Genomic DNA, 25,080 nt, shown 5'->3' on the forward strand with positions numbered 1-25,080 from the left:
GTAGTAGTTACCATGCCCTGGGTGCACTAGCGCATATGAATAACAGGCTTAAAGTCTGGAAGAATAGCGTGGCCTGGGTTGGATAAAATATCCGCCTGCTGAAAGGCAGGAAAGCCCTAATGCCGGCCGGCCGGCCTTGGGAGCGCTGGGCCACGCACATCCCGGCACGGCCCAGACAAAGGCCCCGCCGGAGGCTTGAGCGCTCCCGTCAGATCCACCCTGACAAAGATTTCTTTCTAATGCCTGTCAGACCTTCCCCCGCTCCTGGTGACAGAGACTCCGAGCTAAACGTCTTCCTAGGAGTATTTCGTGACCTATATATACCCACGGGTTGTGCTTCGGCAGACTGAGTCACGCTCGGTGAGAGAGCCGCACGCTAAGTCAGTCGGACACCATTTCAAATCACCCCCCTGACAGGCTGGTTAAAAGCAGACGCGCAAAAAACAAGCCACCAACTTGGGGAGAACAAAGCCCACGAGCGGATTTCGCTGAGAATTTTAAGTTTTGCCATTTTTAAATATGTAGCCCCAGTTCCTTTCATGAAAAGTAAGGAAGTAAAGAATAAATAAAGCAAAGAAAAAGAGCACTGTCTCTTGGAGCGAGGTGAGGTTTTGTGACCTGGCAGCTTTACCTGGCCTGTGGGACCATCGGCTGCCTTGAAACGCCAGCAAGCCTTGCTACTGCCTGCTTTGCCACAAATCCCATGTAATTTGTTCCTAACAATGAGCTGTACCCGTTTTTGACTCAGCCTGTCTCACCTCCCAGCAGTGACTCATGCCCTTCAGGAACAGTGTCTGGCTGGACCAGAATGACTTTTCCTCACTGTTAGTACAGGCAGGTAAAAATCTCTTTTTAGAGGCTCTGGCATTACAGTTAGGCTCTGCATGTCGATCCTTAACTTGGGATGCACATCTCATAGTACCTTACTCAGGAGGTATTTGCATGCACACAAAACACTAAAATACTTTCTAACAGTTAGGGTATGAGCGAGAAGACAACCTGCAGAAGGTCAGACGAGAGAACAACAAATAAAAACAGAGTCTGAAGAGGAAAACAGTGAATAGGATAACAGAGAAGGAAGCACGAATTACAATTTGAGTACAAGTATGCAAACTTTAACAAACCACGTTTTGTGTCACATAGCCAGCAGCCACCTACAGGGTGAGGTCAAACTCCAGGATCTCAGAGGGCCTAACCGTCTGACCTAAAAATACCCCCAAAAGCATGGGATGCTTAGCAGAATTAATAGGGGAAGTAATTAGCCCTCATATTTACATTGAGCAACCATTTCACCTGATCTGGGTGACTGACAGGTCTGTTTATTAGTGTAATTTATGATGGCTCTCAGGATTTGGGTGATGCTTCTTTTCTGTCATATAAACATTCAAAATAAGTCAGACACTATTGATCACTATTCTTCCACCTGGGAACACTATCCTATAACAAATTTCTGAGAGGATATGGGATTAGAACCCACTGCAGAGCAACAAATCCACAAACCTCCCCAAAACCCCCAAATACATCCCAAATACCACCCTCTCAGCAGGCTAGGACCGACAGTCTTTCTGCATTGTCTTATCTACAGTAAACATTTATTTTTTTAAAGCTTCTATTCTAATTAAAACCCCTTTAAAAAAAAAAAACACATACGTACACATAAATCTGTTTTAACATGTCACAGAAGTAGGAAAAACAACAATAGGATGACAAGGTTTATTCCAGCCTGACAACCCAGCCAAATCACTAAAACATAAGCGTTGGTAACAGTGAAGCCTGCAAGGACTGTCTGTGGGGCAGGCAAAGGTAAATATTTGGCAGCTGGGCTAGTTCAAAAGGGAGATGAGGACAGGTGTGAAAAGCCACAGCCTCAGTGGACGTGCGCATGGAAATCTTGCCCTGTTTCCTGTCCTCTCCCACAGGCAGCCCCTTCCTGCCTTTCTCAGGATGATGTGAGCTTCGGAGTGGAAACTACCAGTACCACCTAGGGACCTCTCTTCCTGTCCCCCGGCTCCCTAAGGTACTGCATCCTGCTGCTCGCACCACTCCCCCTGTGCAGCAGCCTTTTCCCACTTCCGCAGCCAGAAGCCATCCCCTTTCCTACACAACAAATAGCTAATTTGCGCGCCAAAAGGGTCAGTCTCCACCTCCCTCTAACAGAGATAATTACACCAGAGCTAGCACTCCCCATGAGAGCAGCAACCCACACACCCTACCCTCCACCCCAGGCTGCTGCTGCACGTGTGGGAAGGACACGAGCTTCTCCTGGAGAGGAGAAAGCAAGATAAGAGCAGCTCTACAATGCACAGCGCGCTGCTCTGAGGAGATGGGGAAAGAGATGAGCTCCTGCAAGGAGCTGCCATTTGGCCCTTTCAAGTAGTTCCTGCTTCTCCCACCTTAATCAGTGGCTACTCTCTAGGGTTTCACAGGAAGCAGCAGGAGAGCTATCAGCTGTGCAGCAGCGTGATCTTCTCAAACAGGTGGTCCGCATCTCCTCCAGGGACAGGCACAGGAGGAACGGACATCTGAGCCATGACTTTGCAATTTAGTAGGACTCCTTGCCTTTCCCTGTCCATCTACTTTCAGAAAAAAAAAACTCTGCTTGCTTTGCACGTGCCTGAAGCCAGCTCAATAATGTGTAAAGCCGGTGTAATACTCTGCACCTGAACAAGTTAATGAAAGCCCTTCGTTTGTGACCTTAGGTATACCTGTGTTTTAATTTTTGAACCTGACTAGTTTGGTTTACAAAATATTTGTTTTGCAAATGGCTTTTTACCAGCAACCACTGTATTTAGTCTTCAGTGTTAGCAGGATTAGACTAATATTGATTGCAAGTGTAGTAACACCACAGTAACAGGATCTTTCTTTCAAAATCACCAAGTAGACAGAGCAACATACTAGCTCCCAGTTTTAGTGTTTTCTTTCTTTTTAACACGTCATGGGACACACAATTCAAACTAGCATGAAATTAATCCGCTTCTTCCATTCTCTGGTCTGACCTGTCCGTCACATTAAGGTGCTTTTCAGTGAGACAGGCTGCTCACTTTGTCAAAACTTACACCAAACACAGAAGAAACATTAAGGACAAAGTTTCTCTCTATTTTTTGATGTCCATTTAATAAGAGGATTATACTGTTGGTCAAAACTTAAACTGAAATGACAGGGTTGAGTTTTGAGCTATATTTCATTACAAAATGGTTAAGATACAGCATATGTCAAAATTGGTTATCTGGGACTTGATTTGTTCTAATCTTTATCCAAAATAAATAAATAAATAAATAATGTTCTCTGATAAATACATTTCCCATGTCTGACTTTACCTGAATTTTCCATGAGTGCAAGACTGCTCTTTTATTAAAATTGATTTCCTTAGTCAGGAAAGAAAACCATTTGTTTTGCACAGCATTTAGACATCTATATCATACTACTCTTTCCAATGGTTACAAGCAAAAATACTTAGCAACATTAGAAGTAATCACGTGCTAGCCATCTTATTAACTTTCATCATAATATTTTGCTTTTACATAATCATACCATAATCTACATGGAGCTGCATGAATCTTACTCATCTCAGCAACTGTAATATCTCCTTTGTGGAGTTAGCACTGCTGAAACACTGCAGCCCAGTCGATTAATCTTTTAGGCTGTTGATTCATTTAAAAACTTTATCAATGATCTGTCACTGGACCAACTCCCCAGTTCGTGATACTGCCAAAGCAAGCGCATTTCTTTCACTGATTTAAAATTCTTCAGTGGCACAGCATCCCAACACAGCATCAGAGCTCTTCAAAGAAGTTTGATACTGAAGCTGACAAGACCACAAAATGATAACAACGTCGTTTTCAAAAGAGCAGTTGGTAGCAGTGAGACAAGTCCATTAAGGGAAAAAGTAGACTTGCTCGACACCTCTACGCAAGCATAAGGAACAATACCTGCTCTTTAATGCTGCTCCAAACACTTTTCTCTCACAGGTAAAACAACAGGGCTAAGTAGCTACCAGAATACCAGAATGTAGTCATCTAGCTACCTATCTACAAGAGTTATTGCGTGGGAAAGAAGATAAAGCCTTTCTACAAATACAACTGAGAGAGCAGTGATTTGTTCCTTCAAAGGAAATGCTGTTCCTTTAATCTGCACGACATATCCCAAGACATATTAGAGAAGACATGCAAAGAGGTGTTAGGATTGAGTGGAGAGGACAGACAAGTTCTGAGGTCTGACATGCAGCACAGCCACAGGAACCCACACCACACTCCTTCTAACCATTGCTTATTAAACAAAGCTTCATTGCAGTCAGGACCTTGTAAAACTGCGCTACTTGAGAAGTCCTACAGTAAAAGCTTTTTTTATTACTCGGTGCAAAAATTGCTGGGAGGAGATGCTCTATACCACACAATAATACGGCCTGTTCGGCCTTCAAACCAGTGAATGTATGGAAATGGAACAAAAAGTTTACTTTAGCTGATACAGTATTTTAGCTTCACAAACATGTGCTGAGAGATACAGCTTAAAGAGTTTTTCTAAGCTGCGATTTATTCTGTATATAAAACCCATCCTTAGGACATCCTTGTGTAACTGCAGCAAGAGGATAGGCTAATCAACCGTAATTTATTGAATGGTTCACACAGGTGGTCAGAACATTTGATTTTTACAAACCAGTGTTTATATATTCTTTAGGAAACACTGTCTCTGTTAACCTAAAATAAATAAATAAATACAAATCCCTATCTTGCCAAAGGAACAAGTAGCTTCATACTATCTGTGCCTCATTTAGCCGTATCAAAACTACCCAATAGTCAGTCTTGCAGAATATATGCAAAGCTGATTCATTAACTGCAGTTTTTAAACCCTGATACAAATGGATTTTGCAAACTGATTCGGATTAACCAAGTCTGGCTGTGCTTCCATCTGGAAGTTATATTTTATAACACTAGCCACATCTTGAAAAACAGATTCAGATGTTTGGAACAAATTCAGAACAGTTGTAAGAAATTCTAGGTACAAATGAAAAAAAAATTGAGCTTTAATGTCTTTTTCCTCTCAGCTTTCTTTCAAGTGAGCATTTATAATCGTGGTGTTTAGGGAGTTGAGGGGTAAGGAAAGAATCTGCGTTATTATCTATGACGTATTTACTCATGTGTAACAGTGGTTTGCTCTTTCTCATACTACTCCGTAGCATTTTAAGCCTATCCTCATAAAGGGACACAATGCCAAGTGAAAACAGCTAAGAAACAGGGTTGAAGCATCTGGTCCTCCCACAAAGGCTCTGTGCTAGAAAAATTGTCTTTACACGAAACATTAAAATGGGTATAATCCCTAGAGCAAAGGACACACTAACATATATTGATATCCATATAAAAATGCCTTTTTAACTGCAAAGCTTATAACTCATAGGTTGTGTCAGTATAAAATAGTGCCATACGACTTGTAACAACACTAAGTACCTAACTTACTTCTTTATTTAGACAAAAACATCATCAAACCTTTTTTTTTTTTTTCCCCTCTAAGCCCTTCACGTCTGGATTTTGGTCAAACCTAAATTACTGTTGAAGCAATTTAATTTCTTAATACACAAACCACACACAAGGACAGATCAGCATTGGAAGAAAAGGAGTTAGTTTTGAAATCTAACAGATCCAGAAATGTTTATGCCTTGAAAAGAAAAATTAACCTCGCTGGGTATGGCAAATACTTCTGCCTTTCCAGCTTATTTAGAATGACTGCGTAGCCATAAACAGGAAAGCCATACAAGAGAAACATACTTGAGAAGTTCCTCAAAAACACGGTATTGCAGATGATTGAGGTCAAATGACAAAAGATTTCCTCTCCACCCACTCCATTTAGAGCAGATATTCTAGAAATCCCACAAGCATGTTCTTTTTCTCTAAACATATAGAAGTTTCCAGACTTACCTATTCTTTTTGCTGGTCTTGGGTTTTGGCGTGGTATTTTTTGCTTTCTTTTCCTTTGGCTCTTTAGGGGTCTTAGGGACTTTGGGGGTCTTGGGTTCCTTCTTTTCCTTGGGTTCTTTCGGATCCTTCGGTTCTTTTTTTGCCTTGGGCTTTTTCTTTTTCTTCTTCTCTTCTTGGGAGCAATCCACTGAGTTCCTGGTTAGATTCTGGCTATCAAGTCCCCCAGGAAAGTCTTCCTTACCAAAACTTTTACTGGGACCTTCGGCAGCAATGTGATTGTTTTTCTTTTTCTTTTTCTTTTGCTGTGGCTGCGGCTCAATCGATGGCAGATAATCATCACTTTTCACTAGCTGGGTATTCGGTCCACTAACCTGAGTCATATCCGGCACTGGTTTCTCTAAAAAGGGTTCCGACGGAGAATGCTGAGAGAGAAACAGAAATAAAATTTTACATTTGCAGCTTGGATTTCTACAGCTTTGCTCTTTTGGAGCAGGAGGTTATAGAGGGAGAAAATACTATGGAGAAGATTAGACATCTGAAATACTACACAGTAAACCAGTGCTAAGAAAAGGCTTTCTGCAGTTAAAACAGTGGCAAAATCACCAGAAATTCTTGATGTGGCAAGGGTAAAATTATTCTATAATAAGGCTTCATACAAGGTGGAAGGATAGGAAACATTTAGGCTCTTCAACACTTAGATACAAAAGGAAAGCAATTGTTATTTCAGACATTTCTATATTCAGAGTAGTTGCTGGTAGAATAACTTGTTGCAAGTCATTCTGTTATACAGGGAACTTGTCCTTTGGGAGAAAAAAATAACTGTTTCTTGCCATGCAATAAGGAAATGAATATATTCACAGACTGTATTTATACAAAATCAATCAGGGCAATTTACGTTGGTTCAGGATGTGACAGTAGGTATTTTGATCAGTACGTGAAGGATTAAGCCACTTTAGAGTGTAATACGTTGTTACATTTTATGTGAAAGAATCCCAGCTCCCTGCACATAACCGAAACAGATTTGTAGCTGCTACAGACTGGACAGAGTAGCATTTTAAGTATTTGTGAAGCTGCAAAAGTATCTCTTTTTCAAAGTCCAAGTGGTGCATCAGCCTCACATCACACTTGTACTTCATAAAAGGAAACCTCTGCCAAGCGCCTCGACTAAGCATACCAAACACATTTGCGATTATTCTCTCTTTAACGGTTCTGTTCTGCCCAAAGATCCATGAGTCTGCAATGAAAAGATGTCTAAGCCCTACCATGACTTTGCAGCGTATCAAAGCCCTGACCTGCTTCTCTTCACTGCCTGCCTGCAGCTACAAACTCAGGACTACAGCGCTTTTCAAGAAGAGAAGTAATAGCATGACACCGTACTGATGCTTTTCTTACAACTAAATATAGGGTCAGAACATTTTCCCATCCTCTTTATCTCCGTGTTTCTCCTACTTTTCACTTCCCTAGAAGTTAAGTCAGCGTGATTCTAGGTGGCAGAGCTCCCCATTAGCTGTGGTCACGAAGGCTAGCCATTTGACGTGTTTGATCCACTGAACTGGGGAAAAGAAAGGTTTATAGCAAATCAGAATTTTACTTTCAGAAACAGGAGTACCTGCTTGTAATATCATTTGCATCTCATTTTGTCTCATTTCCTCTTTTTTTTTTTTTCTCCAAACAGCACTGAGAAGTGGCAAGCGTGTAATGAATGACTACAGACCCAGCCTCTGAGCACACATGAAACTGATGCACATACACAGACATAAGTTTGACCACCTCAATCTAAAAAACAGCACACCTAGACTTCGGAAATAAAATTCTTAATACCACTGGGTGAGAAAGTGAATACACGTGTATTTTTAAAGACATATTAATATAGCTTTCTGAATGTAAGCAAAGTGAACTAGTGCAGTCCTATTTTCAGCATTTCTCCAAGCAGCAAAAAAAAATTCCAATCAGTCACTATACCCCGAAAACACCCACATGCTCAGAAGCTACCCAAGCAGAAGGACCAAAGCCATCAAGAAGTGAAGACAGCCCTTTTTCTGTCTGGGAGAGTTTCTAATAGTATGAGCAAGACACCACAGTTCTTTATGGACAAGACTCCAGGACAGAGGGAAAACCCGAGGCAGACCAAAGACCTGGGTCTGCTTGGCTTCATCAAAAACTTCCAGGGTGACTTCTGCATGTTCCCATCCTCCACCTGTTTAAGATACTTCTTAGTGCAACAGGGCCTTAGTCACAGTGGAAATCACTTCAAACCTGATGCATCTAATTCATTACCACCTCATCCATCAGCCCCACCCCAAGGCAATGTCACAGTAGGCATCCTGAATCAGCACCTCTTCTAGAAACCTTATGGTCACAACAATACTTGGATAACTTCATGCTGGAAAGTTCACAGAGACTGCATATCTGTACTGAAAAAGCTGACCTCAGGAAATCAGTGATGCCAGTGGGTCCTGTGGTCCAATTATGCATTACAGAAAACATAGATGATATAAAATCTTCTACTTGTCTTTGAATTTTGTTGACTGAGTTGGATACCTCCTCAGATTTGTTCTGTGACATAGAACAAAACCTTCTTCTCAGCCCCTCACATCATTATATATTTGTACTGCCTAATGTTGTTTTTTAGGTTAGAAAACACAGGAATACCACACAGATCACCTATAACACTTTTTATCCATAGGTTTTCAGACCTGTACTTTTAACCTACATTTTCCAAATGAAGACACTACAATTCTCTGTTTTGTGTCATTTCATATCTCAAGCATTCTGAATTTTTCAGAGATTTCAAGTCTCAGTTTCATCAATGTCTTCACTGAGCTGTCCTCTTTCTAAAATACTGCTCACTTGCTGTATCTAACATCCAAGAAATCCAAGTTTTCCTTTCTATCACTTGTAAAATGTGTATTTAGCAAGTACTTTATGTTTGGTAACACACTATTTGTTTGCTGTCTATGACTCATGTATGAGGCACAACTTTTTAGAATAAATCAGAGTTGGCTGTTTCATTTTGTAATTTGTCCTTTAAAGCATGTAAAACAGCCAAGCCAAAAAGCATTACAAACTGCAAGAAATACAGTAACGTTGCCTAAATTTAGTTCTATAAAACTTGCAAGGTTGCACCTACACTAGTGATATGACCATGTCACTGAAGTCAATACAAAGTTTTATATAAGCTTGAGTAGTCCAATTACCTATTTGATCTAACTTTAAAAAGTATTCATTGTCTCCTTTCTAGTCTTGTTATTTATGTATTTATTTTAAGAAGTCTAAACAACTTTCAGAACATTCCCCAGCAAATTTGATCATAAGACAGATAGCTTTCTGAGTCTCTACAGCAGCAATGTCAGCCCTTTATGATTTGACATTTGCAGCTTTAGTGCAAGGTCTAGCCATCAGGTTACACACTGAAAACAGTAGCAGCTGCTTCCACACTGCAGTACTCAGTAATCTGCAAAACTGTGCTCAGCGCAATTCTGTAAGATGTTACCTCATGAAAATTCAGATTCTTACTACCTCAAGAAGGTTATCCACAAGAGTCATTCTCAACATACTCTTAAAGCCACGTTATCTATGTATTACATGCAAACCTTACATATGAAATAAAAATGAAACACTTACTCCCTTTTAGTTGCAGTGCCAAGGTGTGTGTATAACCAAGCATACAAATTAAAATGCCGTGATTTTGTTTCACATCATTCACAACCCCAAACACAAAGCTACAGAAAGCCCACTTTGCCCTAATTAGGCTTTGGTCAAGTTTCCTTTCATTTAAAAACACGCTGTTTTTGCCACATGCAACTCCCTTTGCAGTTTGCGTGTTTTATAATTCACTTATAGGTGACCTTGTAAACCACGGCATTCTTTCAAAGAATGGGGTGTGATTAACATCATTTTTCTAGGAAGTCTGTGCCTGAGCTTTTTGCGATATTCTAAACCAGTGCATCCCTTACCGACAACCCCACATTGCTCCCTAGTGTGAAGCTGTGTAGGAGCAGCACAAGTCTGGTGAGCAGAGGAGACTTGAAGCAGCACGAGGGATGCATTTTCTCACCCGAAACCTGTTGTCCACTCTTTCTTAGGAGGGTAGAAGAGGAAGAAGAATAGGCTTTCAGTAGTAAATATTAGTTTAAGCCTACCACAGGGAATTATTTCAAACAGTTCTACTTCTGTAGATCTACAAAGGATTAGCTCTAGTTACAGGGTCATAATTTCTGATGAAAGGACCCCATTTTCCATTTACAAATTAGTAAAAGATTGGTAAAAATTTATAATACACGAGACTGAAAAAACTATCTGTGTATTTCACAGAAATCACTTCCCCTGCTGTTTTTAGCCATAACAAAGCCATAATTTAGCATGTTGGTACAGAATTTAATCTTCCACAGGAGAGAACCCATTGAAGATTAAATACAAATAGGTATTAATCCTATTTGCTATTGCAGCAGAATTATTTTTGCCATTATTCGAAATAAGGTGCAAAAGGTGCTCAAAAACACTGGTGTGTTTACTAGACCCACATCTCTTTAAATCTTTTAGAGAAAAGCTGTTTTTGTAAACATTTAACAAAGAACAGATGGCCTGTTTTAATCATGCGAAAAAACCTGGAGCTCACATTAATACTCCTACCACAGACTACTGGGTCTAGTCACCTCCCTAACCGGCAGCTCGGTACAGCCTTCAGTAATACCATTTAATTTTACAATGGACGTTTGCTCATCAATTCCCCGCGCCTGACAGTTGATCAATGCTATTAACATGCAATATCACAATGCAGGACACTCCTAAAGATCGCGGCTTATTAGAGCAAAACGGCAATTCTTCACCAACTCTGAGCATTTGAAATTATTTGCAGCTCAACAGGTTGCCCAGCAGAGTAACACGCTTCTGCTTTATCATTCAAAGCCAACAATATTGGAGCAAATTTTACATGAAAACAGTAGTTTTTAGAGGGCAGAACCTCCCTTTTCTGGATTGCAAACTTATTTTTAAACTTCCAAACAGCCCAGATTTGATAAATTAAGAATTCAACTGCCTGCATTTCATGGCTGCTTCCATGTTCGGATCTGAGCTCACTCCCCGCAGCCCAGAGAAGCGAGAGATGTCTCCGAGCAGACCTGTTACGTAAAGCAGCAGGACGGACAGGATGCAGGATTAACCCAGGGAGGGCTGGTGGCAGGGAGGGAGGCTAAGGAGAATCTTTCTGTTGCTTGAACAAGGATTGAACCACAATCAACTGCGCTTAAGTGCTGAAAGCAGATGAGTGGCAGCTCCCCAGCGGAGCAGCAAGTTGAGCCAATATTGAGCTGGGAGGGCTCTGAAGCAAGAGCAGCGAAGTGTGCGACGTGACTCAGCTAACCTGGTGAAACTTAAACGTCAGCCCGAAACAGAAAAAAAAAGTTTCTTTTTCTTTTTTATCAGGGCTATTTTAATTGCCAGACGGGGTATTTCCAGTCTCCCTGGTCTCTTCCAACATTTTGAGAGAGATCTACTGTAACCACACTTTATTCATGTTTTCCTGGACTTTGGTTTATTAACCGAGTTGTGCAAGAGCAGAGTAAGCACCCAATCAATTCTCACCTGCTCCATGCAGCAGCAAATTTCATGTCAGGTAAATTATTGCTGAATATTCCCTTTCGTAGCAATTACATTCCTGTTAAGTTCTCACCTTCTCTTTGGAAAGCAACCTGTGACCAAAGAAAGCTCTTTAAAACAGAAGAGGGACTACAGCAGCTCTACGCAATTCTACACTGACTGCGTATCCTCCTTGACAGCACTGTCCACAGGGTGTTTAAAGGCCATTGCATGTATAAATTGCCCCGTCATTCCTTCTTTCAGAAGTTAATGAAAGGATTCATCATCTCTCTGGATTATTTAGAGCAAACTACTCATCCCTGACTGTCCTCTAAACAAATCACCTGGAAAGTTTCCCCATCGCTTCTCCATACACCGCTTTGTCCCTGCAGTTCTCAACTTGTCCCTTCGACGCCTCCAGCATCAGGCCTGCCCTGCTGCTCCCTCCATCTGAAGCATGCTTTGGCTTCTCAAGCCCAGCATTGTCCTCCTGTGAATTTCACATATCAGTAAAAACTCCAGAGTAAACAGAAATCGACACGGCCTCAGAAATCACATAGTAATTCCTATAGTAGCTAAAATCCACAACTATCCTCAAGAACATGCTCATACCTGTAATTGTTTCCAAAATCTGTTGCACTGGCTGGTTTCTTTACTCCTTTACCATGAGTGATGATGTCTGTCTTGATGTGAAGATTTGTAAGCTTTTTTTTTTTTTTTTTTTTTTTTTTTTACTGTACTGTATGAAAATACTCAGTAGACCTTAAAATATTTCAGGCAGTATGATGCTGAAACATTGGTACAGCAATAGTTCAGAAACCCTTCTAAAAAAAATGGTAGTTCCAAGGTGACAACTTGCATGTATAGACCTACCAACACCGTCAGTGATCTTTTCTGCAATAAGGGAAAGACACCACACCAGATGAGAATGGAATGAGTCTATTTTGCAAATAGACCAGGCAGGAATCTTGTAGCTTACTAAATCTCTCCTACTTCTACAAAATATGGGTGAAAAAAGTATGGTAAAGAGAAGTTGATTAACACCTCCTTATCAAGAAGTAACTCGACAGTTAAATATCAGCTTGTGTCAAAAAAGTTCACGTTTCAGTGAAGTGCTACTGCAATATAATTTCATTTCTTAAGCAGTTTTCCTACTCTGTTATTATGGACTGAGATCTTTTTTTAAAAAAACAGATACAGCTACTGAAAAGTTAAAACTTGCTGATGCTGTAAAGTTTTTGGAAGAACTCTGAATCAAGACAACTGCAATTCTCCACCCTAATAGTGGAATGGAAATGTTTAAAACCAATCTTCATGCCCTCAGCCACTACTGCAAGAGGACACTCATTGCTGCTTTGGTGGAGCTGAAAATATCAACCCATTACCGTGTGTGGAAGAATAAAAACATGCTATGCAAAATGCAGAGTTCTTTAATTGAGTCTCAGCACAACCATGGTATTAGAATTATTTTCTGGTCATGCCCTTCTGTGGAGTAACACAGATTACAAAAGATGAATGACACTAATGCGGCCATCCAAAAAAGCAAACATCACATTGTATTTTGCAGTAATCGCATGTAGCAATGTTATTTTGTGCTCTTGTAAACTGGGAGAGATTACTCACGCAGGGAGCACTGATGAGCTCGTCCACAGCCCCAGAATAACCAACTTCCCCTACAAGAGCCCTTCCTGGTGCTCACCGTGGGTCAGAACCAGCATCAACGTTGAGCAGACAGCACCAGACAACCGCCAGGCCCTCCATGTCAGAAACTACAACAGCTACCACATTGATTGCATACAGCCACTAATGTGATGGCCTGCAAGAGGAACATTTCAATACTTTAATGTTACATATTACTTTGTAACATATCCTAGCTTAGACAGAAGTGTAGGATTGCTCCCAGTGCAAGCAGGGCAGGTGCTAAGTATTACACAGCAGTAACCAGCACAAGTCTGACTCTGCACTCTCCAGCATCCTTGCATAGACAGGTCAAGGACTTAGGATTTTGGCAATTTTTTCCCCAGCTTTGGTTGCGGTGGCACACACCAGGTGGGACAACGAGGCATTGAAGTCTGGCAGTGAAACCCAGGTTGCAGACATTGACAACTTGCGCTCTTCCCTGCACAGCCACACCAAAGGAGGCTTCGCTTTTGTGCAGGCTCCACTGTCAAGCAGTGAAACATACCAGGAACGTGCCAACAGGAGTTTAACTACACAAAGTTTGCAGAGGTTGTACTGTGTCAGCTACACCACAAGTGGGTAAACGAGAGGTAGACCAGCAAAAGTCCTACTGGCCCATAAACATCTTTTTCTTAACACCTCAATTCTGCCAAGTAGGACCTGTATTTAATAATTTAGTTATTTTCCTTACAAAATTGTGCGTGTTCACTGCCCAAGCACAACTACCAAGATACTTAATGCTTACTAGAGGACTCCTTGTAGTAGATCTTCCACAAGGTTTATCACAGGTCTTTTCCAACCCCTCTAAAACAAGGTGGTGGCTGTACAACTCCAGGCAAGAGAGAAGTCATGCTGGGATGAAATGGTTTCCAGAACACCTTGTATTATGCTTCAGCTCCTCCAGAACAGGGGGGAATAGGAGAGGAAACACCCTCAAATATTCAACCAAAACAATAATAGTGAAACTGCTATTACTGAACACACCAGCCTTATACAGACTAACTTAATGTTTCCGTGTATGTACCAGCAGAGTTGTTGTTCTTGGGCTTGCCTCCATGTTCCCAAAAGCCATTCAGCTTCACTGTGAAAATGAAGCAGATCCTCTGTAAAACGAGCACATCCTCCTCCCTCCCTCAGGCACATTTCCCAGCCACACTTTGAAATCCAGGTTCCCGCGGGAAGATGAGATGCGGACTGCCCTGCACACACCATCGCCTCCAGCCGATTTCCTTCGAGGCAGGTACTGCATGTCAAATACGCAGCAATTTGTCCCCTCTTCCAAGTAACCAGTTCCTCCATCACGCTGCACTCCACAGGTTACGTGCCTCTGATATCAGCTATGAATCCTCCCTAACACCCCCTGTCCAGATAAAGAACACCCAACCACATACTCCTGACTTGTGTATTAAGTGCTTGCAGACTGGAGACAATAATCAAGACAATAAATGTCCCCTAATATTTTTATTTTTTTTTAAAGTCTCCTGCTAAGAGGGACCTTACCTGGCTCACAGCCCCTTTGGTCAGCATGTTCCCAAAGCGTTACTGAAACCCGAATGAGTGTGACACAGAGCAAACGGCTTCGGATTTATGACTTGGGGGGAAACCAAAGAGCAGCCTGCCTGGTGCAAGCGCTGCTGCTCCTGGCCGCAATGGACAAACAAACAAGATCTGCCTGGGATTTTTGTTGTGACAAGCACAGTAACAATAAAAGCATTACATGCCACACCAGCACAAGAGGTTCTGGCCTGCTGCTTTTTTTCCTTACCCCTTCTAATCCCCCAGAAAAGGGAAACTTACAGGAAAACCTATTTAACAGGCTATATACGTAAATTATGAATTATGCATGTAAGGTAATAATACGTACCATATTTATTTCCATAAGATAGAAATATGTATATATAAATGTATCAATAGAATCAGAGAATTATTAAGGTTGGAAAAGACTTCCAAGATCATCTGGTCCAACCATCCCCCTTCCACCAATGTCACCACTAAACCCTGTCCCCAAGCACCACATCCAAACTTTCCTTCAACACCCTCGGGGTGGTGACTCTACCACTTCCCTGGGTGACCGTCCCAATGCCTGACTGCTCTTTCTGAGAAGAAATGTCTCCTCATTTCCAAACTGAGAGGCACATACAAGGTGTATAGATAATACGTATATGAAGTACATATATAAATTCAAAAGCTGTCTCTTCTTTGATTTGTAAAATCTTGATAAACTGAAGTGTTTTTGTTTGTTTTTTTCCCCCCAGCATGCCAGAAGTCCTCACACTCAGCCAACCTTTTTGCTCTAGCCAACCTCAGAGCACGCCCAGGTCTTGGGAGGCAGGTGGGGGGTTCCCCTGCCCACCACACCTTCTCTCCTGGAAATGAATGAGGGCAGCAGCTGAGTGGTTGTTGATACAACTGTTGCCGACACGTTCGTAAAGTAATAAAATACAGCAACCACGAGCAAAATGGTTTCAAATATGTTTTTAGAAAATTACACGTTGTGTTTGTCCCAATACATTAGTAAGACTTTAGTTCAGATATAAGCCGTCTGTCACTTTCCTAGTCCCTCTCTTACGTAGGAAAGCCAAAGCCCAACATTTTTGTTTTAGAGTTAATTTAAGCCCCACCATCAGATTCTAGACATGTGAAATATGCATTTTTAAGAAGCCTGCACATATCAAAAATGTAACAATCATCACTTTGACAAAATCCGTAGAGAACTTTTAACGAGAAGTTCATAAGAGGTTGCAGGTAGAAGTGATGAAAAAAAAGAACAAGTTTTCCCCAAAGGCGTAAATATTTGTCATGTTATAGTAGCCCTAGAAAAAGAAAACGTCCTTAGGTGCTTAAGAGCCTACCAGACACAACAAAGGACTCAAACATGAGTTTTATTGCTGTACATAAAAAGGAAGTCCCACTTAAGTGCCACCATACTTCCACAATACCATCCATAACTGTTTTCATTAAATAATAAAGCATCTTCCTTTATGGAATTCTTCCACTATTTGCAGCAAGATTTTTCAGTTTTGCCAGGATGTCTTGCAGATAGGGCTTACTAACTTAAGGAAAGTGGTCTTAAAACATTAAAAGAAACCACACACACTACAATTTGGTTTCAGTTTGGGGCTGAAAAACTTCTGGTTCATCAATATTTCATTTGGATGATTTGCAACAGACCCCACTAGACAGATAATAAAATACCCCTTTTCTTCCCCTTGCCATTGCCCCATTCCCCAAGGGGGAGGTGCACTTTATCCACAACAAAAAGACAAAATCTTCTTGATTCATTGTTTGAGCTAATACGATTTTTTTTTTTTTATACTACAACTTGTACTCAAGGCTTTTGTGCTAGGAATTTAAAAATAACAACAAACAAATAAAAACCCACAGAATTCTCCAACCCCACAGACCTCTGATACATTACAGTACAGAAGGCATCACCAAGGCAATGAAGTTGAAACACTTTTTCCTCTTGATTTTCATCTTCTCGTTTGCTGACTTGTTTTGATGAGAAGGTTCTGATCTCAGAATTTCCCAAAAAAGGCCATATTTGGTAAATGTTCTCTGATATATGATGATATCCACAGTAACTCAATCATCCTGTCTGTAGTGTTTATGTCTACTCCAAATTTCAAGATGTTTTACTTGCTGCTATTCCAATCTCACAGCACATGTGAGCGTGCTTACTAGGAGGAGATTCTCTGTTTAAAATGATCTAAAAGCTAACATTTTGTTTTGATGTTCAAAATGCCATTTCCTTAGTTACAAAGAAGTTTCACCTCAGAAGAGAAAAAGAAAATCCCCAAACCCACTAGCACTTTTATTTCTATTAGTTGTTTTTTCGTAAGTTGGAGTAACTTTTCTAACCCGCTTATCTAGCATCAAACTACTCTTCTCCAGCAGAAATTCAGAAGGTTTCTCCAGACATTACCCAAGTGAATCACCCTGCAAGTGAAGCAGTAAACACTCACTGCTGCCTTGAAGAAAGAATAAAATAGTCCACTGTAACCCTAGGAAAAACTATTACGAATTATAAACATCCTTTAAATTTCTAAATTGCAGTCTAAATTATTATTTCAAATCCTTGAAAACCAAGAACTGCCCTAGATCACGTCACTAATGAAACAAGTTCTACTTCCCAGCACTTTTTACAGCAGTATCTCAAATGCACAGACCGGCTCCTCCCTAGTTACTTCTAGAATTGCTGCCTTGTTGAACGCACAGGGTGGATGTGACTCTTAGATTAAATCAGATCTGAATGACTAAGATAATATCCTAAAGAGAAGACTCATGTTACCTTGAAAACTTACGTACAGACTGCAAGGAGATGGTTTGTGCTCAGAGCAGTGAACATCAGGAAAGCTAATTTTCTGTCCATTTTTTCCAGCAGCCTCAACTCACCATGGCACTTTTCTATTTTTTTTTCCCCACACTTTTTTTTGTTGTTGCTTTGTTTTGTACATTGACATACAGATTTCCTTCTAAACATAGATCTCCAGCAAAGAACCTGCCATGGACTCTCTTCTTGAGAAGTACTCACCAATCATGACTGCAAGCATCTCCTTGGATAACTACCGGCTTCAGCTTTAAGGCAACACAGCCTGGCGTAACATACACTAAGAAGCCCCAAATCCCACGTCTATCACTCTTTCGCCTGAGGCAACTCCCTGTCCGTCTGTCTTGGCTTCCTCATATGTAAAATGCAGAAAACATATTGCAGGAGAGTTTGGAAGATGAATGCACTAGTGGTTGTTGAGGTTTTTCTGTATTTGGATTAAAATTACCGTTTTAAAAGCTCATTTAGCGATTAATTCTTTACCAAGACATTAAAAGAGACGGTGTTTGTAGGAAGAGTCTGCCTGCTTCATGAGATACAGTGATATTCACAATAAAGTTGGCTGGATAATAAATAAATTATCAGGCAATCGCATAGGTAATAGGAGGAAATGAATGAAACAGCTACTTCTATATTATATCTTATATTTTCTGCAGGTGGAAGAAAGGGAACAGAGAACGTGGCTGCGTACACGTATTGCACCCTGCCTCACAGGCACCAGGACAGCATCACCAATTCTGACCTTTCCTAGCTCCCATTCTGTAAATGCAATCAGCTAAAATACGTATATTAAATTACATTCACATTTTCTACAGCTTACTTTGTTGTTTTGCAATACTTACTTCCAGCAGACACTTAAAGCATATGCAAACAAAACAACCAAAGACTTCTTGCTAACTGTACATACCAACAAAGTATCACACATTAAGTATGTGGGAAGACAACAAAACGAGAGTTAAAAGCTACCTTTTTTTTTCATAATACATATATATGTATGTATGTACACAAACATTTAAATTTCACTGTGTTCTTTAAATTTCCTCTCCTGATTTCAGACCCCCTTCCTAAAACTACTGTTGTTTCCATTTTCACTTCCCAAAACATCCAAAAAAGAACAGGAAAATTCAGCTGAATGATAGGGGTTCCTCCTGGTTACATACTCAATAATTTATGTTTGGAAAACATAAATTTCATCCTGACACATAAAACTTACTCAGTCCTCCAGTTAAAAAAGTTCTAAGGAGATAAACTAAGACATGATGGAAAGGCAGATCTTTCTTCTCCTGTCTCTAAATAGAAAAAAGCCTTCAAACATAGTGACTTGCGAAATGGCTTTCGTACATTTAATTTTAGACACACTCCTAAAAATGAAGGAAAAGCAGTAATTAAGCAGTAATTCTAAAAAAGCCTCTCTGATATCAAAAAATCTAACCAACCTTCAACACCTGCAGTTGATCAACTCACAGAAATCCGAGGGCAAAAGGTACAATATATCTTCAGCAGCGATGCATTTTACACCAACGGTACCCATTTTATGAGAGAAAAGCTACTAAAGATTTAATGGTGCCAATTAAAAAAGCCAAGAGTTTGAATGGCTCGATGGCTGAGTCACAGACCTTTTGCCTATAATAGGTTCCATTATAGCCCTGAGCTCAAGCTGTGGGAAGAGGATTGCAGATGAGTAAGAGGAATTTGTATTTTTAAATGTTATTGCAAAGGAAGGTGTCCTTTAAGCATTACGCAGTTGTGACTCCAGCAGCAGTACAGCAGCTTGCACTTACCCAGATTCCTAATTTTAAATGGGATGTTCAGAAATGTGTGGACACCTCACAACTGCAAAACACTTCGACAAAAATTAAGCCCATCACTGTAAAGCCCTCCCCATTTCAAACTTGAAATGCTTCAGTATTTCCAATTTTTGTTATCAGCCCTGATTTTTGGTGTTCATTTATGTTTACAGAAAACAAGGTAAGGCGGCATAGCTGAAGACTAAAGAAATTTGTACCTAACCACAGGATGTCTATAAACTACCGCTGTGATGGAACAGTGAGGAGGAGAAAATTAAATGTTAAAGTGCATCTCAAGATGACTCCCACTGAACCCAGAGAAGTATTTGTGCAATAGCACAATTCTGTATACAAGTCTGATCACACGCATCAACAACAATTAGACTTCAAACAGATACAGGTACAGATTATCTTGAAGGAGAAGGCTAGAGGGAATTTAACTTACTTTAGCCAGATTGATATTTAAGAAAACATCAGCAGGTCCTAGTAGAGGAAAGAAAGAGAACTGAGATGAAAGGTAAAATTGGCACAAGAACAAATTGGGTATAAAACGAGTGACTAATAAATTTAGGATACAAAGTCTGATGCATGTTCCAACAATCAGACTAATCAGATTTGGGTCACGATTTCAAAAAGGAGTACTGAGAGCAAAAGCCAAGTGCTCTTTAAATTGAAGTTTGATAAGGTTATGAAAAGTACTTCATAAGATGCTACATGTGACAGCTGGAGGTACAACTCAATGGCCAGACAATCTTCACAAGTACTTTGCTCCTAAGGACTACTGACAGTCAAAAATCAACAGCAAGACCTTGTTTAGATTTAAAAATTACATTTATTTTAACAAATGTAATTTGGAATGTGGCAAATACTGGGCATTCTAGTTCAGAAATTAGTTAAAGATGCTTAGGGCATCCATTTACCGTTAATATTCCAGGGGAACTAAATATTAAGCAAATCAGTACGGTGTATAAGCCAAGCTTTTTCATCATATAAGTTTTACACCTCCAAACCTGAAAAAAGGGCTGATTGCTTCTAATTAGACTACCTGATTCAGTCTGAAAAAAAAAAATAATAATAATCTATTGCCTCTTTTATAAGCCTTACTTTGCTCACACCCTTAAAGTCTCAAAGCTATAAATAGGGCTACTCAAATACCATATGGAAAACCCCTGTGATTTCAGACATTTATATTTATTACATCTTTCTTTGACTAGTAAATGCTTTTGTTCATACCACAGCTATCCTAGAAAGGGTTACTTTTAAAATAATGATGCCACAGTTCCAGTGTCCGTGTGCAATATGGCTTTTCTATTCCTTGTTTGCACAACTTTCCCCAAACAATGCAGAAGTCATTTTTTTATTTTTAGACGCTCTAGATGATAAAGGTTTGCGAAAAGTAGAAGTAAGCAATGTATGAAATTGCTGGTCATCAGTTTCTGATTTACACAGTTATAATATTTTAATACAAGGGATACACTTTTAAGGAGTGGGTTGGTGTAGGAGATGCTGATATCCAACTGCTGCGTGTCTTAATTTGTGCCAGGAATATAACCAGAAAGGCTGCAGGGAGAATTTCATTGCTTTCTTTCTCATGTTCTGCTGGCAACCTTGTTCCTCCTCAAGAGCTTCCTACACACAATGTCCCTAGCACAGGAGAGGTGAATCAATGAGCATAAAAGGCGGTAGGAACAAATTCTTCCTTTAAAATTGCCTTCCATAGAAACTACTCCAGAGCTCCCAGATGGGAGCCCTGGACCTGCTTTGACGGCTCTCCAGACCAGTTAATTTACTATCTAAGCCCCGCTCCCGTCCCCACCCAGGGAGGCAATTAGATGGTTCACAGGAGTGCTTTGTTTTGGGCTAAGTCCGTACAAGTCTGTGTAAAGACACTTGGAAGAGATGGAGAAAAGCAAGAGTTTCATCACTTGCACCTACCAGCAGGCACATGAGAGCCAAGCAGGTAACGACAGAGAAAGTCATACTTCAGCTACTCACAGTCCAGCTCGTAATGTATATTTTTTCCCCACAACTTTTTCTTTGCTTAAGTCACAAATACAAGCACGTACTGCTTCAGCTTTCACAACTCGGAGAGAAAGTGTCCGTGAGCTAAAAGGACAACATGCTGATTGAGATTTCAGCAACTCCTTGTTAGTGATGTTGCAGACCAGGAACTGAAGTACGGTGGATAGTTTCATGTGCAATGATGATATACCCTTTGTGTATCAGCCCCTACAATTCCAGACAAGGATCTTTGACTACCCAATTTAGACGCACTAAAAGTCCTTCAAAAGCAGAAGGTTATGTTCTGAAGCTTTGCATTTTGGACACGTGAAGAGACAAAGCAGATTGTCGGACCATCTCTGCGGCCCTGTTGCCTGCTGAAGGCCATACAGGGAGGTGTAGGCAGAACAGACAACCTGGCACCCCAGTGTGGGTGCCAGCACCGAGGCTGGAGCAGCGTTACCTCCTGCCTCCTGCCATCAGGGCTCCCCTTGGAGCCCAGCCCACAGAGTGGTGGCAGCTGGGGGCGGAAGAGGGCGGAGGTTTGTGGCTGCCTGCGTAACCCCAGGCGTGCCCCCAGCAGCACGTTTCCACCCTGGGGAATGGAAACAGCGAGAGCGGGCTCGGCTCGCCTGCCCCGCCAGCACATCCCCGCTCCCTCCAATTGCTCACACGTACCCCAGTGGAAGAAGTTAGCAGACGCGGCGGGGACGTGTCACAGGCTAAAGGCATCTTTTCTGGATGGCTTGCTGACACTAACCTGCCAGCAGTACAGGGAATGGTGGTGGCTTCACGCCGTCACTTCCCACTACAAGATTTCCAGCTTCACAGAAAGGCTCGGTGATGCCTGCTTCCCCCCCTAACCCAAAGGCAAATACAACATTTCTCACATCTTTCCACACCCTCTCCAAAGAGGACAGGGGCAACCCACTGCTTCCAGGTGGACTGGGAAGGCGACGCCTCCATCAGCCAGCACCACATCCACCTCCACAGCTTCCTCCATGCTACATCTTGCTTTACACTGAGCTCTAACCCCTCTCGTTTCAGACACCAGCCTAACCAGACCCAGCCTGAAGTGAGGTTTACGCTACGGCATCCAACTCTCTGCTAGAAGTTTTTTGCTGTGTGCTTTATTTTTTGTTGTTGTAAGCCTCTAGAGCAGCAGTGTAACAAACCTCCCCTACAAATGTTGCTGTTTAGTGTATAACCTGCCTGGCTTCATCACCTTTCCCAGGTCCACAGGGGACTGGAGGTACGCAGGCCACGGGATGGGACCACCGCCTCAAAGAGACCTTAATGGATGCACGTGAGACACAAAGCCCAAAGAGATCAGCAGTAATCAATTCTATTTTTCTCTTGAGGTGGGGAGATAGCAGCTCCCCGAATGGCCTTGCCATCGCAGTATTTTATTAACTTCAGCATGACAAAGTGGGCTTGAAATCACAGACTTGTTAAAAATCCTTTGATGTTATATATGCTGCCCAAGATCCATTTATGTCAAAGAGCCCAAGATACTCCTCAAGCTCTCGCTCTTTAGTCACAGCAACAAATAAAGAAAGCCTTTGAATACGTTACCTAATATGCATATTATGACATGTCATAGCCGGACCTTTTCCCAGCTCCTGTAGTAATTGAACTAAACCAACAATTAAATCAGAAAATGTCATTAGGACTAAACTCATCCCCCCCGCCTTTAAAAAAAAAAAAAAAACACCAAACCACTCTTCCTTTTCTGTGGACAAACACCTCATTTAGAGGTACCAATTGAGATAACTCTTAATTATAGTGTCTAAATCATATTTTAGTTATCCAGCCAGTCTGATTAACATTGTTCTATGAAACATTAAGCACCTTATCTTTAGTAAAGGACCACCTAATGAGCTCCAGCTGTTCTTTACCAAACCTATAATAAAATGTAAAAATCCCTATATGTAGCGGGTCTCAAAGCCGATGTGCCTACAGCAATATCAGGTTTTAATTTTGTTTTATATATTATAACTAGAGGTGTGTCTAAAGCGACCCATTACAGCCTGCCCCTCACCACCACCAGAAGTGAGGCGCAGCGAGGAGCAGAGATCCCTGCTTTTAGGATTGAGCCCAGTAGGGTTACTCTCTGTAAGCTGCCTCAGCCACATATTGATTACACCCCCGCTCCCAACCACGCAACCTTTGCCATTCAGCAGCATGAACTAGCAGCAGAAATAGCTAATGGTAAGCTGAGCTTTAGTCTGCAGTTTGTGGCTGTTGTGACAGTTTGTGGCTGCTACCGCGCGTCTCCTCCTCCATTATCCTATCCAGATGCATACTGCTGACAAAGTGCAGGCAAGCGAAGCATTTCTGTGTTAGGCGACACAGAGAAGTTCTTGATCTGTCTTGATCTGCGTGGCACTGGATATTCAAGCAGGGAATTTCAGGAACTGCCTTGCAGCCCCTTAGCACTGCTACAGAGCACCTTACAAACACCCAGGAACACTAACGTGCAAAGGAATATTAGCAATACAACCATGAAAGAAACGGTTAGCAAGCAAACTGTGTCAAATAGCAAAAACTCCTCAAATCCCAGTACAATGCCTTAGTTACAGAATTATCTGTTTTCCAACAAGTTTTCTTGAAATATTCCAAGGGAGGATAGCAGAGAGAAAGACTTAAGAACTAAGTAATCTTCCAATATTATCTGTATTTCCACAAGTGACAATCCCTGTCCCCATAAACATTTACAATATTCCATTAATAAACTGGGATATAAATAACAACTATAAAGCTCAAAGTCCTAGCATAGTTTCAATGACTACTGTGCTTCATGTATGGTTGCGTATGTAACTGGAGAGGTCACCTTTTTACAGCAAGTATTGCTTTAAATTCAAACATGCACTGTATGTTATAAGCCTCTCACTATATTTAGCAACAATTGGCTGGTACAGAAAGATTTATTCCAAAAATAAAATAAAGCACTTCATATCATTCGGTGCTCACATGTAAGGAAAATTACGGCATTATCACAGTTATCAGAGTCTTGCAGGGCCAAAAAAGATAGGAAGTACCAGAATGCAAGTGGATGGAGGGCCATCTGGAGAGGGAGAGAGACGTAAAAGGAGAGTGGAAAAAACGAAGTTCATATTGACACCTAGATTTTAGGAAGTTAGTTATGAAGCTTGTTGCAAATTCGCTCTCCCTCTTTTCTTACAAGAACACTAAATTCAAAATCTACAGAACCATTAACTTCTTAATTACTATGGTTATTACATTCTTTTGGTTATGTGAGTTATATAAGACATAATAAAACTATTTAAGAACGATTGAAATCGACTAGTACTTTTCTAATTCAACTGATACTACTGATTAAATTATTCAGTCCATTTTACAAAAAAGGCTCTTTTGTAAGTGGGCATACATCGCTTCTGGAAACTCTTGTACTATATGTGAAAATTTCTCCTCTGATGAAAAAAAGTTTATATTTAACAAAATAGAAAAAAGGGAATGATTAAATTTAATTCAGTGCTTGGTTTTCCCTGAAACACTTTAGCATGTTCCCTGAAACAATATGGCAAAGATAGATTTTGTGTTGTATACTGAAACACTTACAGTTGTCCAAAACCAAGATGTTCACAGCATTCCACAGAAACTTGCCGCACTCCAGAGTTAACAGTTCTCAATGTTTCCTTTCTACGATGTCAACCCACACAATATGAACCCACTCCCAGAAGTTCTTAAATTGTATGCTTGTTCAGGATAAGCCAAGAGCTGCCGTCTCCTAAGCTTGGCTAACGAAAATTGAATATAACAAAGCTGAAGAGGC

The 25,080-nt window shown here is 40.9% G+C and overlaps 1 protein-coding gene across 2 annotated transcripts in view; it reads right to left on the minus strand.

Moving 5' to 3' along the window:
- The window catches only part of CHD7 (chromodomain helicase DNA binding protein 7), an 87,876-nt gene that overhangs the window by 51,882 nt on the left and 10,914 nt on the right, over positions 1 to 25,080 (minus strand). For both annotated transcript variants that reach the window (XM_072034579.1, XM_072034580.1), the window contains exon 2: positions 5,910 to 6,331. In XM_072034579.1, the coding sequence (XP_071890680.1) occupies positions 5,910 to 6,331 (422 nt within the window). The remainder of the gene's footprint in view (positions 1 to 5,909; positions 6,332 to 25,080) is intronic.

Source organism: Anas platyrhynchos, chromosome 2, assembly GCF_047663525.1.
Source record: "Anas platyrhynchos isolate ZD024472 breed Pekin duck chromosome 2, IASCAAS_PekinDuck_T2T, whole genome shotgun sequence".
In the NCBI taxonomy this organism is placed as follows: domain Eukaryota; kingdom Metazoa; phylum Chordata; class Aves; order Anseriformes; family Anatidae; genus Anas; species Anas platyrhynchos.